Below are 23,037 nucleotides of genomic sequence, written 5' to 3' on the forward strand. Positions count from 1 at the left end.
CAATCCCAAGGTTGTTCGTGTGCCCATTTGCTCTTCAAGTTAGTTCTCTATAATGTGAGTATTCTCATTCTGTGGAAAGTTACAAGTACAACCTCGTAATCAATAGAATGTCTACTCGTAATCATAAATACATGTGTTTGTTTAAACTACATTCCTGGAGTGAGAGCAGAGTCCATTGACTTTGGGTAATTTAAACTAGTGTAGGGTGTTCTTTTGCAACATGGTGGAATATAGAAATGTTTATCAAATTGTGAAACATCATTATTCGATAACAACACCGACCAATAACGTGCTTGTATTTCCAATTAATTTATTTACTACTACTAAGTGCATTTAGCATATCTTGAGATTAATTACATCATACAAATAGTTTAATTGAAGTCAATTGAATTTAAATGCCTAATATTCAGTACAATTCATCCTCTCAGGGTAGGAGAATGAAGCGTATAAATGCCAGAGGGATAGAGGAGACCTATTTTTGGGGAACACAAAAGTCTCTAAACACACTGAGAGACATGGAAGGCCTCTCTTGTTACAAGAATGTTCAGAAAGACATCCCACAGCTCACTGATATTGAGTTTCACATATCCAGTGTGACCCATGTCACCACAAAGTCTGGTCTTGATGGAATCTTGGATTCAGGTGGATTTAAGGGTGGGGAGAAGAGTCTCCTGTGGTGGGGTCTAGCGATAGACCATGATGATATCAGAGCAGCAGAACACCGTTACCTGGAGAAGATCTTCCCAGACAGAACACCTGAACAAAGACAGATGCAGAAACCCATCCTCAGCAAGTTCACCACCTCACCTGCGTTTAGGAAGGCATCACGTTATGGGAACTTCAGGTTCACTTTCAGTCTGTCTGATCTCCTGATGATGTACAGTCAGCAGATCTGTGGTGGAGAAGAGCCTGTCCTGAGAGTGTATGGAACTACTGTCTACAAACAAGAGATTATGTACACAATGCTTGTTCACAGTCCAGGTGTACAGGAATTGGAGAAGTACCCAGCTCTTAATAATGGTGGAGAAGATGTTTTTATATACCAAGAGGGGAACATGGTCTGGCATGCACAAGCAGTGTCTGAAACCCATGAGTTTCAGCCGGTAATTCATAGGCCACAGGTGGTTGAAGTGGAACCTTTTGATTGTTTGTATGAATATGACAAGTGGTATGTTTGGGACCATGTGACCCTGGCGTTCCACCTGCCAGAAGGTCAGACCCTACAAGTTGATAGAGAAGAACTGATCGAAAACCTCACTGCTTGTGAGGCTGTTGATCCATTTCTTGGGGTAAGGTGTGTCTCCAACAGCTACAACTGTGCATGTAATTGTTGTCGTCTAAACCGCTCTGAAGCTGAATACATTGTGAAGCAGAAAAGAAGAGACAAGCAATCAGACAGTACCTCATAGCTTTTGGAAGCTACAGGAAATATTTATGCATATTTATAACTCAATTATGAAACCAGAATAACCAAACCAACTATAACACATTCTTGTGTGGTTTCCTTTCTCATTTCGTGACAGAGAGCTGAATTCATTCAGAACATCATCATATGATGAGGATTAAATCATGTCACGTGAGGTGTTTATAATTGATGCTATTAAGTATGTATTACCACTAGACAGTGTTTTTCAATGATATTTTGTATTTTTTCATATTAGATGTAGTTATATATAGACATGAGGTTAGAACCCATTTAATATATTATATTTTTCAATTAAATTAAAATCTTTATGCCTATATGTCAAAGTAAACAATGACTGTCAATTGGGTGGAGCTCTTTTTCCCCACTCTCATTATTTATACCCCACAAATGTTTATTGGTTAACACATACAGTATTTTGTATTCTTGCTTTTACTAAGATAGGTTACATTTGATAAGGAGTCATTGAAATCGGCTAGAAGAGTGCCCCTCTGTTATTGATCCATTGCCAGGGAGCATCTTATTACATCCACATTATCTGGTTTCACTGAACTTCTTGTGCAGGTCCACATGAGCATCTTATTACATCCACATTATCTGGTTTCACTGAACTTCTTGTGCAGGTCCACATGAGCATCTTATTACATCCACATTATCTGGTTTCACTGAACTTCTTGTGCAGGTCCACATGAGCATCTTATTACATCCACATTATCTGGTTTCACTGAACTTCTTGTGCAGGTCCACATGAGCATCTTATTACATCCACATTATCTGGTTTCACTGAACTTCTTGTGCAGGTCCACATGAGCATCTTATTACATCCACATTATCTGGTTTCACTGAACTTCTTGTGCAGGTCCACATGAGCATCTTATTACATCCACATTATCTGGTTTCACTGAACTTCTTGTGCAGGTCCACATGAGCATCTTATTACATCCACATTATCTGGTTTCACTGAACTTCTTGTGCAGGTCCACATGAGCATCTTATTACATCCACATTATCTGGTTTCACTGAACTTCTTGTGCAGGTCCACATGAGCATCTTATTACATCCACATTATCTGGTTTCACTGAACTTCTTGTGCAGGTCCACATGAGCATCTTATTACATCCACATTATCTGGTTTCACTGAACTTCTTGTGCAGGTCCACATGAGCATCTTATTACATCCACATTATCTGGTTTCACTGAACTTCTTGTGCAGGTCCACATGAGCATCTTATTACATCCACATTATCTGGTTTCACTGAACTTCTTGTGCAGGTCCACATGAGCATCTTATTACATCCACATTATCTGGTTTCACTGAACTTCTTGTGCAGGTCCACATGAGCATCTTATTACATCCACATTATCTGGTTTCACTGAACTTCTTGTGCAGGTCCACATGCGCATCTTATTACATCCACATTATCTGGTTTCACTGAACTTCTTGTGCAGGTCCACATGAGCATCTTATTACATCCACATTATCTGGTTTCACTGAACTTCTTGTGCAGGTCCACATGAGCATCTTGCCACCTTAATAAAAACATAAATGTAGCACCTTATTTTACAGTACTGCACCTTATTTTACAGTACTGTTTCCACTGTTTTTATCTGGGGATACTTTCTGGTACTTATTTCAAAGAATTCATACCCAATTTGTAAACATCTGCTACTTATTTCAATAGATCCAATGGCCAGCAGCATACCACCCTGCATACCACTGCTGGCTTGCTTCTGAAGCTAAGCAGGGTTGGTCCTGGTCAGTCCCTGGATGGGAGACCAGATGCTGCTGGAAGTGGTGTTTGAGGGCTAGTAGGAGGCACTCTTTCCTCTGGTCTAAAAAATAATATATATATCCCAATGCCCCAGGGCAGTGATTGGGGACACTGCCCTGTGTAGGGTGCTGTCTTTTGGATGGGACGTTAAATGGGTGTCCTGACTCTCTGAGGTCATTAAAGATCCCATGGCACTTATCGTAAGAGTAGGGGTGTTAACCCTGGTGTCCTGTCTAAATTCCCAATCTGGCCCTCAAACCATCATGGTCACCTAATAATCCCCAGTTTACAATTGGCTCATTCATCCCCCTCTACTCCCCTATAACTATTCCCCAGGTTGTTGCTGTAAATGAGAATGTGTTCTCAGTCAACTTACCTGGATAAAATGGAAACAAGGTCCATTTACCATTTTACTATGAAATGTCTCAGTAAGAACCTGATAATTACATATTGTAAAGTGCCATCTACAAAGAGACAGCTCACCATGACAAACAAGTTAGGACCTTCAAAACACAGGCAAACAGCAACCACTAGCGGCTGTTCAGGCTACTTATTAACCTGATAGTCATTCAGTTCTCAAGAAATGAAACTAGATTTCCTACGTAGGGTGTGGCTAAAGACTTCGGTTACAAAAAGGCTTTGTTTACACAGACTAATTCTGATATTTTTGACCAATCAGATCTGAAAAAGATCTGATGTGAAAAGGTCTGACGTTATTGGTCAGAAGACCAACTAGTGGAAAAAAGATCAGAAACGGGCTGCCAGTCTAAACACAGCCTTAAGGATCAGAGTCAGTATGTATAGATACAAACATACGATTGGGACATTTCAGCTGCCATACAGTGGGGAGACATCAACTGAAGGCCGCCAATCTGAAACTCTACAATCAAGCAGCAAGTCTCCAAACAAAGTAAGTTATTGTAGGTTATGTTAAAGAAACAATGCATTTCATGAGACAACAATTTGAATTACTTACACATACTTACAGTACATAATTTCATGAAATAACCACGTATAAATCACTAAATAAACAGTGCTAAACACTGCTAGAATCTTGACTAGAACCAAAAAAAGGTATCATCTTACTCCAGTGCTAGCCTCTACACTGGCTTCCTGTTAAAGCAAGGGTTGATTTCAAGGTTTTACTGCTAACCTACAAAGCATTACATGGGCTTGCTCCTACCTATCTTTCTGATTTGGTCCTGCCGTACATACCTACACGTACGCTACGGTCACAAGACGCAGGCCTCCTAATTGTCCCTAGAATTTCTAAGCAAACAGCTGGAGGCAGGGATTTCTCCTATATATCTCAATTTTTATGGAATGGTCTGCCTACCTATGTGAGAGATGCAGACTCGGTCTTGACCTTTAAGTCTTTATTGAAGACTCATCTCTTCAGTAGATCCTATGATTGAGTGTAGTCTGGCCCAGGAGTGTGAAGGTGAACGGAAAGGCTCTGGAGCAACGAACCGCCCTTGCTGTCTTTGCCTGTCCGATTCCCCTCTTTCTACTGGGATTCTCTGCCTCTAACCCTATTACAGGGGCTGAGTCACTGGCTTACTGAAGCTCTTCCATGCCGTCCCTAGGAGCGGTGCATCACTTGAGTGGGTTGAGTCACTGATGTGATCTTCCTGTCCGTGTTGGCGCCCCTCCTTGGGTTGTGCCGTGGGGGAGATCTTTGTGGGTTATACTCAGCCTTGTCTCAGGATGGTAAGTTGGTGGTTGAAGATATCCCTCTAGTGGTTTGGGGGCTGTGCATTGGCAAAGTGGGTGGGGTTATATCCTGCCTGTTTGGCCCTGTCCGGGGGTATCGTCGGACCTGGCCACAGTGTCTCCCAACCCCTCTTGTCTCAGCCTCCAGTATTTATGCGGCAGTAGTTTATGTGTCGGGGGGCTAGGGTCAGTCTGTTATATCTGGAGTATTTATCCTGTCTTATCCGGTGTCCTGTGTGAATTTAAGTATGCTCTCTCTAATTCTCGCTCTCTTTTTCTTTCTCTCGGAGGACCTGAGCCCTAGGACCATGCCTCGGGACTACCTAGTCTGATGACCCCTTTCTGTCCCCAGTCCACCTGGTCGTGCTGCTGCTCCAGTTTCAACTGTTCTCCTTGCGGCTATGGAACCCTGACCTGTTCACCGAATGTGCTACCTGTCCCAGACTTGCTGTTTTGGACACTCTCTCTACCGCACCTGCGGTCTCTAACTCTGAATGATCGGCTATGAAAAGCCAACTGACATTTACTCCTGAGGTGCTGACCTCGATCCAACTCAAGAGACATGGATTGTGTATGTGTGCCATTCAGAGAGTGAATGGGCAAGGCAAAATATTCAAGTTCCTTCAAACGGGGTATGGTATTAGGTGCCATGGGCACCGGTTTGTGTCAAGAACTGCAACGCTGCTGTTTTTTTCACTCAACAGTTTCCCGTGTATCAAGAATGGTCCACCACCCAAACAAAGGGCATCCAGCCAACTTGACACAACTGTGGGAAGCATTGGAGTGAACATGGACCAGCATCCCCTGCACTCAGCAGCAACCCACCACAACCTCCTGCTACCCTCCATCTGGTCATATCCATCTTCAGACCCCTCACCCCCTCTCCCCAGGTATATTACTATTCTCTCAGAGATCCTGTTCCTCTGCACCGCTCTCCCCTGGCAGATTCATAGCAGTTTCTCTCAGCATGTTTGTAATGTGAGCGTTGTGAGAGGAATGATTTGGTCGGATCAGGAGGGAACAGTATATACACCATCTATTGTCTCATGTTAACCATATTTCCCTGTGTCATGTGGCGTGAAGGTGGCATGTTGTACGATATTACCCCAGTTCCTTCACTGATTCCTGAAGCACTGATTGATGAGCTGGTAATATGGTGGAATAAAGTTATTATTCTCTCCCACTATGATATAGCGTGCACACATGCACACACAAACACAGAGACACATGCAGAACAGAGCAGACAGCGGGGGGTTAAGCCGACAGGATCTGTGCTCTCTGTATGGCTGATTAGACTCCGAGGAGTGGGCTCTGCCGCACAGTGTGAGTCTGAGCCGTGGAGCTCCATGCTGAGATACTGCTTATGGGCTGCTGCAGCACATTGGAGGTGAAGTGGAACCAGGTCCGCATGGAAAAATAACCAGAGCCAAGAGATCAGAGGTCAAACAGAGGTAAAAGGTCATGGTGCCTCATTACAATATGATTCATAGCGATTGAAGGACTATAATTAAGCAAACTGGTGAAATAAATGTACAACAACTGATTGAGAGACAATATTTATATAAAAAGATCAAAATGTTATTTATTTCAACTTCTTCCTCATATACAACATTTTGTGTGATGAAATCACAACAAAAGTAAGTGGTCAGCGACAGATTCTAGCAGATAAGAAAGAAATAATTCAGAGTAAATAAAGCTACTACTGTACCTAGTAACTGCATGTTATCAAACATTCACATTTCTCGTGCTTTACAGAACATTTATCAGCAAACTAATTTCTACTTTTTTCCCCCATTAAAAAATAGTTTCAAATGATAGTTGATACAACATTACCGTACAATCGCTAACGTTATTCAGTAGACAGTATAACAAGTCTAATCCCCTTAGTCAGCTTTTAAATGAAGTCCATACAAACTCCTTTACATTTCAGTGCACAACAGATTACCTGTTTTACAAAAAGAGAGAAAAAACTATGTGATCTCAACCAACACTGCCAGAGGAACCTTTAACTAGACTAGTAGACCCTGTTGCTGCGTTATCGGCACTAAGAAAGTGGGTCCATGGCAACAAGCCAAAAGGCTGTGCTATCAAAAACGCACCATAAAACAGCTCAACTGAGACAACCTAGAAGCTAGACACAGCTGCCATCTTGGAATAGTCCAAACTATAAAAGAGAAATAGAGTCAAACAAAGGCGATACGCTATACTAATACAAATCCTGTCCTTATCACTCTGCTACTTATTAGCAAAGCTAAAAAATAAAAACATTTGCAACTATCTGATTTTTGCCCCCAACATTGCAAGTGTGTCTGTGTGTGCTGGGGGAGGGGCGACCCCCTCAACACATGTAGTAGCTGCGTGTGGTGTCCACGGGGGAGGGCTTGCTCTCTGCCCCGCCCTCCTTGTCCTTCTCACTGTCCACCTCCCACAGGTTGATGAGGGGCGGATAGAGCTCATTGAGGGGGATGGAGGAGGTCTTCTGCATGTACTTCTTCAGGGAGTGGTGGTAGTTCTTCCTCTTCCAGCGCCGTGCAACGTACACCCCCACCGTAGCCAGGCTGAGGAAGGCCAGCATGGTGGCCATGACGACTAGCAGGGCGGCGCTAGGCCTCTGGTCCGACACGTCCAGGGCGAAGGTGTTGCTGCGCGTGGTCACATTGACGCACGACTTGTGGGTCTGCAGGTGGATGTTGGAGACGGTGAGGCACACCTCATACTCAGTGCCCGGCTGCAGGTGGGTCAGGTTGTACTCGTGCACGTCGACGGGCACGCGTGCAGTGTAGGTAATGTGGGGATTGTCAATCTTCATGGTGGCCGAGGCCCACTTAAGGTTGGAGGTCATGACGTTGGAGTTAATCTTCCAGGAGACCAGAATGGAATGGGACTCGGTCTGCTTGACGTAGATCTTCATCACCTCGACACTGTCCAGCAGGGTGCCGTTGACCCGGATGGTGGTGACGCGTGTGTCGGCCCCCTCTGTGTTCTGAGCCACGCAGGTGTAGCGGCCTGAGTCCTCCACCTGGACTTGGGACAGCCGCAGGGTGCCCTCACTGCTCAGGTGGTACCGCTCTGACACCATGTCCACCGTGATCTTGCTCCCCATAGGAGACACCCAGTAGATTTCTGGCTCGGGCTCAGCCATGGCCCGGCAGTCCAAGCTGACACTCATGCCCAGCTCTAGGCTCAGGTGGCTGGGGAAGGTGTTGTGGGAGATGAGGGGCAGGCACTGCTCTGGGGAGTCCTGTAGCCTCACCTCCCTGACCTGCTGGCCCCGGAGCTCAGGCGGTGAGCTACACAGCATGGCCCGCGGCTCCATGAATCGCACACTGGTCCTGTTTGAGCTCATCCACTGGATGACGCAGTCACAGCGCAGCGGGTTGCTGTGCAGGCTGATCTCGCGCAGATTGGGCAGCGCCTCCACGGTGCGTTGGTAGATGGCATTGAGGGCGTTGTTGTTGAGCATTAGGCTCTCCAATGAGGACACGTCCCTGAAGGCCGTCCGGTGGACAAAGGACAACTTGGGGTTGTTGGTGCCCTCCAACTTGGTCAGCTCAGGCAGGTTGTCCAGGGCGTAGCGGTCGATGGACACCAGCTCAGCCATGTTGTTGATGCCAAGCTCCTTCAGATGCAACATGTTCCTGAAGTCCCCCTCCTGGATCTTGTGCACCGGGTTCTTGTTCAGGTCCAGGAACTTCAGGTTCTGCACTTTCTGCAGGGCCAGCTGGGGAACTCGGACCAGCTTGTTGTCGTAGAAGGACAGGCTTTCCAGGTTATCCAGACCCACCAGAGCACTCCCGGGAACGTCGGTGAGATCCATGCCGGCCAGAACCAGGCTCCTCAGACTCCCCAGGGGCTTGAAGTTCATGTCCAGGATACCAATGACGGGGTTATCGCCGATCATCAGGATCTCCAGGTTGGGCGTGGCCTCGAACCAGCGGCTGTCAATGACCCGGAGCCTGTTGGAGTTGAGGTGGAGGCGCAGCAGGCTGCGCAGGCCAGAGAAGGCCCCTGGGGAAATGGTGCTGATCTGGTTGTGGTTGATGTAGAGCTCCTGCAGGTTGCTCAGGTCCTGCAGGCAGTGGTCGGGCAGCTGGCTGATCTGGTTCTCCTCCAGGTGCAGGGTGGTGAGCTGGTTCATGTTGGCCAGGCCCACGGCTTCCACACTGCTGAAGTTATTCTGGGATAGGTCCAGCTCCGTCAGGTTGAACAGGGCTTCTAGCTCCCCGCTGGTGTGGGCGATGGAGTTGCTCTGGAGCAGCAGCACCTGGGTGTCAGAGGATAGGTTGGAGGGGATGCGTGTCAGCCGCAGGTCGTTGCAGTCCACTGTGGCCGCCTCCCTGTAGGTGGACTGGGGGGTGAACCAGGGGCGCACCTCACACACGCACAGCCGCGGGCACTCCCCGCCCCGCACCAGGGGCAGCAGGGGCAACAGCAGCCCTACACACAGCCATGCCAGTGGGGGCCAAGGGAGGGGGCTTAGAGTCATGCTGTCTGCTCTCTGTCTGGTCACACTGCTCTTAGAGGAGAGGCCGGGTTCCTGAGGAGGGCCTGGAGGGTAGGTGTGGGATGTGACATCAACAACCAATGGTCATCAGTGTCCTCTCTGTACAGGCTGGTAGTGGCTGGTAGAGCTGCGGTCCACAGTGCGGGTGAATGTGTGTGAGTGTGTTTCAGAATGGGGCCAGGGGATGGTCAGGGTTATCCTCTTCCTCCACTCACGTGTTTTTCTCTCTTAACTTCAGAATTCAGCAGAATAAGCCTGAAATACACAGAAACCAGGTCAGGTATTAGAGCTCTGCATTACATCGTTCCATTATCATCCCACAAACAGATGGTGATTTAGATAAAGAAGAAAGAGATATAGAGAGGGATACAGAAACAGGAAGAAGGAGAGAGAGAACGGGGCTAGAGAGAGAAAGGTGTGTGAGAGGGATTGAGAGTTCCCGGTGAGAAATAAAAGCCATAAAACCTGTCAGACAGTGAATTGCATTTCATAAAAAAATTGCTGATATTGACAAGACTTTTAACCTAAATATGGGCATGAATTACAAGTCCATATCTGCTACATATCGACAAGACAACATGTGTGTGAAACAGAGAGTAATACATTTACAGTAGTTAGCTGCTGACCTGGCTTCAAATACAATTTGAAATCATTTAGAATACTTTAACTGTTTGTTTGACCTTGCCTGTTATAATGGAACCAATAAAAATTCCCAAAAGCTCAAACTCTGCCCCCCTGGCACTCCAGTCTGGCTAAAGGTCTGGTTCTGTGGTTGGACAGAGATCTGACATCCTTTATAGTTTCACAGCAGAGGGTTAGAGTGGAGACAGCACCCAGCCTACACAGCACCAGTCTGCAGACTTCTTGGGGACTCATTTGACATGCCTAACAGGGCAGAATAAATCTGTGAAATTATTTTTTTGCTGTGCTATTGTACAGAGGTTAATTTCTGTCTTTAATGAGCTGTTACTCAGCTCATTAAAAAACAGGTGAAAAAAAGCAAACTCTGAGCATTCAAGTTTAATTGAATCAGTCAGTGTCTTGGTAGTACAGGCAAAACCACTCAACCCCAATGCCAGCAGTCAGACTGCTCTGGCCTGTTAGTAGCAGGTCGCCTCTGGAAAAATGTAAGGTTTTAGTGAAATAATTGATCATATTTGTGTCCTAATTCTCCTTTTAAAATAAAATATGGATCATACTAAATGTTTATATACATTAACTGAGACAGACAGTCCTGCTGTTTTAACATCTATTGCTGCTGTTTTAACATCTATTCCTGCTGTTTTAACAGCTGGGTGAGTGAAGGTTAAACACACGAGTAGGTTGTAAACCATAATGTAACTCCCAATGTATTGCATCCAACAACAAGCCTATAACATCTGAGTACACATAGTTTGCATATGGCTCACTATATTTGTGTATGCAGAAGTGTTGTCCTTTGTTCAGGTAATATATAAGATTATGGTCCAGAATTCTAAGCTATGGGCAATTCCACGGTAACGGAGTGACACAGACTGATTTTTCACTTTAAAATGTATGTCGCAAAAACAAATGATTGTAAAGTGAAACTGTACAACTATATATACACAAGGACTACTTTTAACAATTTCCACTGAAAATGTACTTGAAGAACAGTGCAGATGCAAAGTTTGGTAACAGAATGACGGCACCAATAGCACAAACTGTCATTCTGTTACCAAACTTTGCATCTGTATTGATCTTCAAGTAAATTTGTTTCTGTAAAAGTTTCAGTGGAAATTGTTAAAAAGTAGCCCTTGTGCATGTAGTTGTATGGTTTGTTTAAAAATCTGAGTCTCCGTGTCACTCTGTTACCATGGAATGCTGGTATATGACAATGTATATTAGTAGAGATTGGTAGGCTAAATGTTTGATGCATATTTGATATGTATATTTGTCCCTATCTGAAGTCTATTGTGGATATGAACTCAGCTACTCTAATGTATTCTGTGTTCTGTCTCTTCAGAGATTACCCACGTTTCTCTCTCCCAGGGGATTATCTGCGTATGCTACTGGCACAGTGACAGAGAGATACTTTTGGTGTGGTAGCAGCCAGCCAGAGTTCTCTGCTCTGACTATGAGCACATTACACAACACACCTAATCTACCAGGGCGGGCAGAAAAAGCAAAGCGCTCAGCTCGACTCTGTGCATTATCGTTAATGGTAGCTCTTGATTATGAGACACGTCTCTGGAAAGCAGTGGCAACACAGGCGGGTAGAAATGAGTCTTTTAATGAGCCTGAAGAAATCAATTAGAGGCCTGTAGCCTCTGTGCTGGGACGGTGTCAGCTCCGGGCGTTGGGTTGCAGGGCAGGGGCCAGGGTGGATATGGGGGAATAGGCAGGGTGAGGCTGGGGCCAGGGTGGGGGCAGGGCAGGGGCCAGGGTGGATATGGGGGAATAGACTGGGTAGGGCTGGGGCCAGGGTGGGGGCAGGGCAGGGGCCAGAGTGGATATGCGGGAATAGGCAGGGTAGGGCTGGGGCCAGGGCAGGGGCCAGGGTGGATATGGGGGAATAGGCAGGGTAGGGCTGGGGCCAGGGTGGGGGGTGGATGTGGGGAATGGGAAGGGCAAGGCTGGGGCCAGGGTGGGGTTGGATGTGGATGTGGGAGAATGGACAGGGCTGGTGGGTCTAGCTCCAGAGGACAGGTAACATTCAGGAGCCTCTACCGCCGCTGGGATAGCTCCTCACATCGATTTCTGATGGGTCCCTGGCACCGCAGCATCCTCCCCTTTCCCCAACACATTTATGAGCCCCAATTATGGAAATCCAACACAGCAGTTTATTCTTCCTCTCCGTTTAAACTGCCAATACTGGATCTATAAGGCCTGTCAGGGGAAAATATGTTTTTTCTATATCAGTTTGGTGCTGTCAGTGATATTTCCACTGTAGCGGTGATATCCTCTGTGCCAAGAGTGTAGTGTTCTCTAAACAGGTATGATGTATGATGGTGAACTACCATGTATGATCTGCATATAATCAATGACTATGCCTTTCCTCTGCCCTGCCTGGAGATATTCAAATCAGTGACAGGAGGAAAATAACATTGCATTATCATAAACAGATAGGACAGTGATGAGGACAGTGATGAGCACGGGGCCCAGTGACTCCAATCCATCTCAGCAAATCAAAGATTAGTTTTTTTTGTGAGAAAATGTATCTCCATCCAGGCCAATTCGTTTTCAATACTAGAGAAAAGGATGATTAAATCTCAGCATTTTAGGCGAAGTGAAACACTTTGTATCTGTTCAGGCAGGATTCCAGTGGGTGTGTGTGTATATATACACACTACAGCTGAGGACGGCAATTTGTCTTCAACCTGGAGGAATGGAATCAGCCTTCCATAAGTGTCCCAGTGAGGGTGTACGGCAGGCCCTGCCACTCTCACACTGACAATAAACACCACCATTCCTGCACCTCCAGTCAGATACTAATAACACACCACATTTATCCCCATAAACACACTCCGTGCAGCCTGAAGACAGAGACGTGTACGTGGGGATGTGTTTAGTTTCACATCAAAACCTGACCACCATGTTTCTGGATTTCTACTTTAGAGACAATAGTAACATAGAACAGGTTTAGTTCGATTTTTCTCCTTTTCCTCATGTGTGATTTCTCATCGACATTCAGTGCAAGCCTGGCAGAAACACCGAACACGGGGATGTGTGACTGACACAAACTCGGCTTTGATTCATATTGCAGGTGTGGTATTTATAGTGTCTCTAAAAATACTTAGTTATGCAGAAAAAAAACAGCATGTCAGTCACTGTGTTTCATGTCTGCATATTTTAATCATGAACCAATGTTTGATCAAAAGCCTATCTGCCATTACAACTTCTCAATTAGTTAACTTAGTTGCTCCCATACTGACTAGGTACTGGATACAATATAATGTGAGTATCCGGTTGGTATGTCTGTTATTGTAAGAAAATCCCCTACCTCTGAGATATTGTTCTAATAGCCATGATGATATATATAGTATCCAATACTAATGGCATCCTCTCTGCAATGCCCCGGCCAATCAGAGCGCCATCTCAGTGATTTGTACACTGTGACTGAACTGTAACATCAAGGCTGTATATTTCCTCCTATTCCTCTTCTCAGGGCTCAGGGCCTGGGAATGGACAATAAGAGATCTGACTGTCATCTCTCCCTCTCTATCCATCAACCTGCCTATCTATCAATCTGTCTGGCTATGCACTATCTTTATATCCAGCCATCTATCAGGTCATTCTCTCTCTCTCTCTCTCTCCCCCCCCCCCCCTTCTCCCCTTCTCCAAAATCGGAGGAGACAGGCGAGGTAATCGCTGTTTTCACACTGAGGCTATAAAAATCACACCTGGCACCAGGCTCCTGGGGTGCTGACAGCTCTGTGGGGGCTCGTATCCGGTTTGACCGACCGCTACCTCAGTGTGTGTGCGTGCGCACATGTGTGTGTGTGTGTGTGTGTGTGTGTGTGTGTGTGTGTGTGTACATGCGCGTGTGTGCATGTGCTCACATGTGTGTGTGTGTGTGAGATGGGGGAAAACGATTATGACAGGGGACACCTCCAATGGAAATTGTGAACAAACAAGGCCAGAGGTGTCCTCCCTCAGCATCAAAGCCCAGAGAGACTACCAGGCTGTCCATCGTGGCCCGAAGGCCTGAAAACAGAACACTCTGACTGTCAGTGATGAGTGTAATGAATGTTGTCACACTACACAAAATGACATTTCCCTCAGCCCACAGACTGGTCTGAATGAAGGGAAACAGATGTTGCTATTTCATCCTCTCACTGACACAGCAGCACCAGGCACGGTTGACTTACACAGGGCCCCTTCCTATTAGCACTGCTGTTGATAGATATGGTGGCTAAAAGCTGTTTAATCCTGAATGGAAAAAACATTATTGCTGCAAATCCTACAAACTATCCATATCCTGATGGCAATCCTTCAGTCATTCCAAAAGCGTCGTCTGTCGTAGCCTTACCCGCTATAAAGTGAATGGGGAAAAATATATATTTTCTACTCCCCCTGGTTTGAGTGAATCTCAAGTAACCAATAGACTGATGTTTCTGTTCCTGTGAAAGTGACCAAACTGCTTAAAGAGTAGAACAGTTATGGGGGCTTAAGGCTATAGTCTGCAATAACATCATATACTACATACAGTATATCCTGTTTATACTCATCTACAGGATGTACATAACAATGCCTCAGGAGCAGACATAATAAGCATTGTTTTGGGCTTCCTGGCTTGTGACCCCTAATCAGGTGCAACACTTGTCTGAAGAGGCCAAACTGCTTAACTCAGATACACAGAGATTCAGTGTTGTGCCCTTGATTTGCTCAAGGGCACATCAACAGATGTCTTCACCTAGTTGGCTCAGGGATTGAACCAGAGAACTTTTGGTTCCTGGCCCAACCCTATGAAACGCTGGGCTACCTACCTCTTCATTCTGTCACATCCTTTATGTGCTTGAGTTTCTTAAAACACACAAGCATGCATGCACACGCACAGTATAGAAAAGCATACACACACTCAGGCACCCAGACACTCATGCACACCAAAAAACACACACACACACAGAGTGGTGAATGTTCACCCAGCTTAGTGCCTGCCCTTTGATAAAAACAGCCCTGGGGTTCAAAGGATAACACATGCAAGTAGAGCAAGATGTAATTTAGAGATATGATTAGCCCTGTCTTTTAATGCCAAAGCCTCATAAATACATGCATTACTCTATGTTCCCAGGTAGCACAGGGACTAATGAAGCAGTAGGGCTCTCTGTCTGTGGCCACATAGAGCGCACTGATTTTGGAGAGGAAACTGAGAGACACCCTGTTTGGATGTCTGAACGGAGGTTCATGAATGCTCTGTTTCCTGTCCTGCTGAGCTTTTCCTAACAGCATTAGGTTTCCTTGGGCTGAGTCCACTCTGCCAACGTAAGCACTCACTGTTCTACAAAGACTTCAATAGCTAAAACCTTCTCAATTTTCAAATCGGGACACCAAAGTACACAAAGGCAACCACATGAATAAAAAACAAATGGCCAAGTAGCTTTTTTCCATTGGAGTATGAATGAGTGTCTGTCTTCGGTATCCATTTTGCTCAGTGACTTAACCCCTCGCTTTCCAGATGCTCTAACCAAGTGCCACTGGATGCTTCTGCCAAGAGGAAACTGGGTCTAATGACAACATGATGGCACCTTTTACAGGGAAGAATATCTCCACATTCATTTATCCCTTTTCTTTGGGCGTAAAATGTGAGCAGTGTTTCTCAAACAGCAGCCGCACTACCACTACAGGCTCCCTCATAATCTTGCCGTCACCATGGTGACCGGCTATGCCACCGGCATGTCTGCTTCATACCCAAATGAGGAGACAGCTGTGTGTGCCATTAGGCCACCGTAGAGCGACAAGAACCACCGCTAGCACGAGACCACAACCATCCATATGACCAGATTAAACAACTGACACCGTCAAACGAAAAGGCTGATAATTGCTATACCAGCAGACAATGGCTCCACTATAGCGCAGCTGTGATCAGTCTACAGCTGCCAAAACAAGCAAAAAAGAGACTGCTGTTGCCTAGTAGAGTCTACTGACTAGAGCTACGAATGCACAACAGCATGCATCTTTCCCAAACAACATCTATTACCGCTGCATCACAGTATATCACAATACAGCAACCACAGCCAAACCTAACATTCCATCACTATTATTAGTCTAGACGCAATGCTTCTAAATTACAGTTCCATACTGGAGCCCCCAGCCCCACCATGTGCTGCTGACCGCCGGCCTCCCAGTCATGTGTGTACCTGATGGGCACGCCATGTCCTTGCTGCACTGGCCTGCCTGAGAGGCACTCTGATCCTGCTGCTTTGACCTGCTTGAGGCACCCTGTTTTGGCTGCTTTGGCCTGTTTGAGAGGCACTCTGTTCCTGCTGCATTGGCCTGTTTGAGAGGCACTCTGTTCCTGCTGCATTGGCCTGTTTGAGAGGCACTCTGTTCCTGCTGCATTGGCCTGTTTGAGAGGCACTCTGTTCCTGCTGCATTGGCCTGTTTGAGAGGCACTCTGTTCCTGCTGCGTCGGCCTGCCTGAGAGGCACTCTGTTTAGGCTACTTTAACCTGCTTAAGAGGCAACATGTTCGGGCTCCATTAGTATGCAGGCGTCTCGCTCCACATCACACAGGGCTTTGGTGCTAGAGGCAGAACAGAGGCGTGGAGCTGAGCAGAGGAGGGGGAAATGTTTCTGTTCAGCCAGAGAAGAAGAAGCGGGAGAGGACAATCTTGTATGTTTCAGTAGCTGAAGCCAATTCCTAACGGAACAGAGATGGTGCTGACATGAACTATTTCTCTCTCTCACACACATGCACACACACACTTTGGCAAAGTCTTTTAACACTGCAGCAATATAGAGACTCAAGTCCAATAACTCAAGGGATGCCCCACGTGGGACAAAGCATAAACAGCTCTCAGAATAATGCCCATTCATTCATTCCCTACCCAGAAATTAGATGGGTAGAGTTAGACACACAGCTACCTCAATCAGAAATGTCTTTACAAAAACCTCACAATGGGGGATGTGTTTCCCTCACCCCTCAGCCACAATGGGAGAGGGTCGAGCTGGAGCACCCAAGTCCCCAACAGCCGTCCCCCTTCAAACACCCCACTGACCTCCAAAACTGGAGCGCACAGTGCAGTCAGTCCCAGGCTCTCTTAATGGATCTTGGCGACTTGTGAACACACACATGCGTGTGCACGCACACACACACACACACACCGTGTTAAACACATCTTTGTGTTGGCTGGTTCTCATGACTCCTGAACTGCTGGCAGAGGACACTGCTTTGTGTGTGGGGGTTGGGATGGGGGAACTCACTGCCTGTGCCATGCCTTCCTAAAGCGGGTTATACAGTGGGGCAAAAAAGTACTTAGTCGGGCACCAATTGTGCAAGTTCTCCCACTTAAAAAGATGAGAGGCCTGTAATTTTCAAATGTTCATCATAGGGACACTTCAACTATGACAGACAAAATGAGAAAAAAAATCCAGAAAATCACGTTGTAGGATTTTTTAATGAATTTATTGGCAAATTATGGTGGAAAATAAGTATATGGTCAATAACAAAAGTTTCTCAATACTTTGTTATATACCCTTTGTTGGCAATGACAGAGGTCAAACGTTTTCTGTAAGTCTTCAAGTCTTCACAAGGGTTTCACACACTGTTGCTGGTATTTTGGCCCATTACTCCATGCAGATCTCCTCTAGAGCAGTGATGTTTTGGGGCTGTTGCTGGGCAACACAGACTTTCAACTCCCTCCAATGATTTTCTATGGGGTTGAGATCTGGAGACTGGCTAGGCCACTCCAGGACCTTGAAATGCTTCTTACGAAGCCACTCCTTCGTTGCCCGGGCGGTGTGTTTGGGATCATTGTCATGCTGAAAGACCCAGCCACGTTTCATCTTCAATGCCCTTGCTGATGGAAGGAGGTTTTCACTCAAAATCTCACGATACATGGCCCCATTCATTCTTTCCTTTACACGGATCAGTCGTCCTGGTCCCTTTGCAGAAAAACAGACCCAAAGCATGATGTTTCCACCCCCATGCTTCACAGTAGGTATGGTGTTCTTTGGATGCAACTCTTTCTTTGTCCTCCAAACACGACGAGTTGAGTTTTTACCAAAAAGTTATATTTTGGTTTTATCTGACCATATGACATTCTCCCAATCTTCTTCTGGATCATCCAAATGCTCTCTAGCAAACTTCAGACGGGCCTGGACATGTACTGGCTTAAGCAGGGGGACACGTCTGGCACTGCAGGATTTGAGTCCCTGGCGGCGTAGTGTGTTACTGATGGTAGGCTTTGTTACTTTGGTCCCAGCTCTCTGCAGGTCATTCACTAGGTTCCCCCGTGTGGTTCTGGGATTTTTGCTCACCGGTGAGATCTTGCGTGGAGCCCCAGATCGAGGGAGATTATCAGTGGTCTTGTATGTCTTCCATTTCCTAATAATTGCACCCACTGTTGATTTATTCAAACCAAGCTGCTTATTTTCCACCATAATTTGCAATAAATTCATAAAAAATCCTACAATGTGATTTTCTGGATTTTTTTTCTCATTTTATCTGTCATAGTTGAAGTGTACTACCTATGATGAAAATTACCGGCCTCTCATCTTTTTAAGTGGGAGAACTTGCACAATTGGTGGCTGACTAAATACTTTTTTGCCCCACTGTACCTAACCTCTTCCCCCCTCCTCCCTCACTACTCTGGCTAGAGTACATCCATATATGTCTGCGTTTGTAGAGTTTTCCCAAGACAAGGCTCCGGTTTAGTTGGCAAGCCCAAAGAGCACAGCAGTGAATAACAGGATTATTTAAATCAACTGTGTCTCGGCCAGTGAACTTTGCACATTTCCATATCAGGCTAAATTTGATCAAATTACAGAAAATGCAATTCCTTGAAAACAAAAAGCCTTAACAACTGAAACACAAAACCCTGCTAAACTTTTATGTTGATTGCCTCTGTAGGACTATTCATCACGAAAACACTACACAAACATTATGACTCAAGTTCAAACCAAGTATGAGCCAGTGCTCAAACAAATCCTCCACATTACCAAGAATTGACTTGTGTAGGTTTGATTGAATGAGACACTCAAAACATCTTGGATCTGTGGCTTCAGCTTCCGAGAGCGCAGTAACAGGTGCCACTGTCGCGCAACAGCTGCAACAACAAAGCCGACAAGGATGAGGAGCCAACTTTTACAAAGGTGACCCAAAACAATGTAGAGTCACCGCCCCTACCAGCTCTCACCCCCAACTTATCTTGAACAACCCATTGTCTTTTTGTTTTCCTCCTAAGACTTCTTGTCGAATTCCTCCACAGAGCAGTCGAGACATCTGTTCAACATCATTCCCTTACCAAGACAATTGAATATGATGGGGCACTAGAGACCTTAGCTGTCAGTCAGCTGTTTTAGCTGCTCTCCCTGTGCAAATGTCATGTGTTGATGTTGCAGTTTGGGATTGTTACATTGTAGACTCATCCTCAAGCACATGAGGATGACAGAATGGGGGAATAAAAACACATCTGGGACACACAAAGGAATGCAGTGCTCCTTTCACTTCACAACAGTGAGATCATTTCAGGACAGGTGCAGCTTACTTGGAATCATTTAGAAATAACACACTAATTCTAGAATGACACTCTTTGGTCCAAATTACAGTGTGTCAGGAATATGGGTGATATCATGGCAAATGTTTTTTGGTTTTTTGCTGTTGTTTATAAAGCGATTTTTTGGGTATATTGCAGCTACTGTGTGAGTGCACATTTGTCAGTGTGTCATCCCTCTCAGATAAAATCCATATGAATTCGCATTCTCAATCGATAGAAATGAATTATAGGCACACATACTGTATATCAGACTACAGCCTCCGTATTATTCGCCACATGTAGGCTACTGAATGCGGGACACAGTGCCCTTGCAAATCCAATGGTTGCACGGATGCTGTAGCTACCCTACTCTTTGAGCAACGAAATTAACATTATCCAGCTTCAAAAATAGAAATATGTACGGCAACGGTTCTGTTGAGTTAAATAAACAGCTAAATAAATAGCTTAAACTACACATTTTATTTAAAATATATACCAATTGTGCTGCCACCACCCCAAATGGTCTATCTCAGCCAATTAAGTTTATATCTGTTTATATTCAAAAGCTAAGAACGCAATTCTTAATAATTGACTTGTTTCTGAATATTTAAATTGGAGCATATTATAAATGAAAATGAGTTAACGTTATTGGTCTCACCTTAGCGTTTTAGCATCCAGCGGAATGCCTCTCCACACACACAGACTCCGATGCTCCAGGAAAAAATAGGAAATTTGAGCGCTATGTCTTGAAAGATAATATTAAGCCTGATATATCTATGGAAAATAAATAATATAACATTTAACTTACAAAGCGACGTCTATATTCAGAGAGGACACGTTTTATTCTCTCCAGGAGCCGTTTTTTCTGTCCTCTGTGCTTCTGCCGCTGCTGACTGTAGAACACTAAAAACCTCTGGTAACCCGCACAAAGAGCCTGCCTTGAGCTCGCGATTCTCTTGCTCTCCTCCAACTCAACATGCAGGGATCACCTGGCGCTGACCAGCGCAGCAAGGCTAGTCAGCTGATTTCAAACGCGCGATTGTGCGTGTGGTAGTCCTTGTCACTGGTGCTCAACTGGTCCACCTCACCATCTGCTCGAGTTCTGCTGTGATGCCAACAAAAGCCGCGTCGGCCAGAAGCTCGCGGTGGGAAAAACGAAGCGTGGATGAGGTTGGCAGGCCAATGAATAAAAGGGCTTCCTGAGTGTCCAATGGAAATGTTCAACGCTCCCCTCGTGTCATTGTTTGGACGTTCCAGAGTGGCCTTTGTCTTAAAGTTTCCAATGTTAGGTGACGTGGGTCCATGACCCATCAAGTCAACTAATCGAATCCAAAAACACCCTACACACTCTACATTTACATAATGACCGTGTGAAAGGTTTGGTGGCATAGTACTGGGTTTTTGGATTTGACAGGGGTGAAAATCTAGGATGTGGCAGTATTTGTATTTCACACACACACACACACACACACACACACACACACACACACACACACACACACACACACACACACACACACACACACACACACACACACACACACACACACACACACACACACAATCGAATAACAATTTCAAATGTTAGTGGTTGCTTACATATATTTTGCAGATGTTATCACAGGTGCAACGAAATGCTTGTTTCTAACTCCAACAATGCAGTAATACCTAACAATGCAAAATAATACACACAAATCCCCAAAATATAAATAAATTAAGAAATATCAGAAAGAGCAATGTCAGAGTCCGGAATATAAATATGTACAGTACCAGGGTTTTTATTTTTTACTTTTTTCCACATTGTAGAATAATAGTTAAGACATCAAAACTATGAAATAACACCTATGGAATGATATAGTAACCAGAAAAGTGTTATACAAATCAAATTATATTTTATATTTCAGATTCTTTAAAGTAGCCACCCTTTGTCTTGATGACAGCTTTGCACACTCTTGGCATTCTCTCAACCAGCTTCATGAGGTAGTCACCTAGAATGCGTTTCAATTAACAGGTGTGCCTTGTTAAAAATATATTTCCTTCTTAATGCGTTTGAGACAATCAGTTGTGGTAGGGGTGGTATACAGAAGATTTACAAATAAGCAAAGAGAAACGACCATCCATCATTACTTTAAAACATGAAGGTCAGTCAAACCAGAAAATATCATGAACTTTTTACATTTCTTCAAGTGCAGTCACAAAAACCATCAAGCGCTATGATGAAACTGTCTCTCATGAGGACCGCCACAGGAAAGGAAGACCCAGAGTTACCTCTGCTGTAGAGGATAAGTTCATTATCCAAACTGCACCTCAGATTGCAGCCCAAAATGCTTCACAGAGTTCAAGTAACGGACACATCTCAACATCAGTTGTTCAGAGGAGACTGCGTGAATCAGGCCTTTATGGTCTAATTGCTGCAAAGAAACCACTTCTAAATGACACCAACAAGAAGAAGAGACTTTCTTGAGACAAGAAATACAAGCAATGGACATTAGACTGGTGGACATCTGTCCTTTGGTCTAATGAGTCCAAATTTGAGATTTTTGGTTCCAGCCGCCGTCTCTTTGTAAGAAGCAGAGTAGGTGAACGGATGATCTCTGCGTGTGTAGTTCCCACCGTGAAGCATGGAGGTGGTGGTGTGATGGTGTGGAATGCTTTTCTAGTGACACTGTCAGTGATTTATTTAGAATTCAAGGCACACTTAAACAGCATGGCTATCACAGCATTCTGCAGTGAGACGCCATCCCATCTGTTTGGCACTTAGTGAGACTATCACTTGTTTTTCAACAGGACAATGACCCAACACACCTCCAGGCTGACCAAGAAGTAGAGTGATGGAGTGCTGCATCAGATGACCTGGCCTCCACAATCACAATGGTTTGGGATGAGTTGGACTGCAGAGTGAAAGAAAAGCAGCCAACAAGTGCTCAGCATATGTGGGAACTCCTTCAAGACTGTTATAAAAGCATTCCAGGTGAAGCTGTGCAAAGCTGTCATCAAGGCAAAGGGAGGCTACTTTGAAGAATCTAAAATATATTTTGATTTGTTTAACACTTTTTTGGTTACTACATGATTCCATGTGTCATTTCATAGTTTTGATGTCTTCACTATTATTCTACAATGCAGAAAATAGTACAAATAAAGAAAAACCCTTGAACGTGCAGGTGCCCAAACCTTTGACTGGTACTGTATATGGTAGGATATTTAGACAGTATGGACAGTAGGCTACATTAATAGAAAATGTGTGTACAGCAGCTGCTATGTAAATTTAGCCTTGACTAGAATGGAGTATATAAAAAAACACATATGAAGTGGGTGACACCATATGTAAACATTATTAAAGTGACCAGTGTTCAATGACTATATAAGAGCACAAGGCGAGACCCAAAATACAGACACAGGAGGCAGATGGTTGAGCGCCGATATTTATTATAACAAAGGGAGTAGGCAAAGGCAGGTCGGGGACAGGCGA

At 45.0% G+C, this 23,037-nt stretch overlaps 1 protein-coding gene across 2 annotated transcripts; it reads right to left on the minus strand.

Annotated features, from left to right (window-relative positions):
• Positions 1–6,746: 6,746 nt before the first annotated feature.
• LOC109891195 (leucine-rich repeat neuronal protein 1) lies at positions 6,747–20,802 on the minus strand. 2 transcript variants are annotated; one of them, XM_020483548.2, is made up of 3 exons: positions 20,377–20,802; positions 20,227–20,279; positions 6,747–9,667 (listed from the first exon to the last, which is right to left on the minus strand). In XM_020483548.2, the coding sequence occupies exon 3, from the start codon at positions 9,392–9,394 to the stop codon at positions 7,247–7,249; it is 2,148 nt and encodes a 715-aa protein (XP_020339137.1). In that variant the 5' UTR covers positions 9,395–9,667; positions 20,227–20,279; positions 20,377–20,802; the 3' UTR covers positions 6,747–7,246. The 2 variants fall into 2 exon arrangements, with proteins under 2 accessions (XP_020339137.1, XP_020339138.1); XM_020483549.2 differs by lacking the exon at positions 20,227–20,279.
• Positions 20,803–23,037: the final 2,235 nt, after the last annotated feature.

The sequence above is a fragment of the Oncorhynchus kisutch genome, linkage group LG5, assembly GCF_002021735.2.
Source record: "Oncorhynchus kisutch isolate 150728-3 linkage group LG5, Okis_V2, whole genome shotgun sequence".
NCBI lineage: Eukaryota > Metazoa > Chordata > Actinopteri > Salmoniformes > Salmonidae > Oncorhynchus > Oncorhynchus kisutch.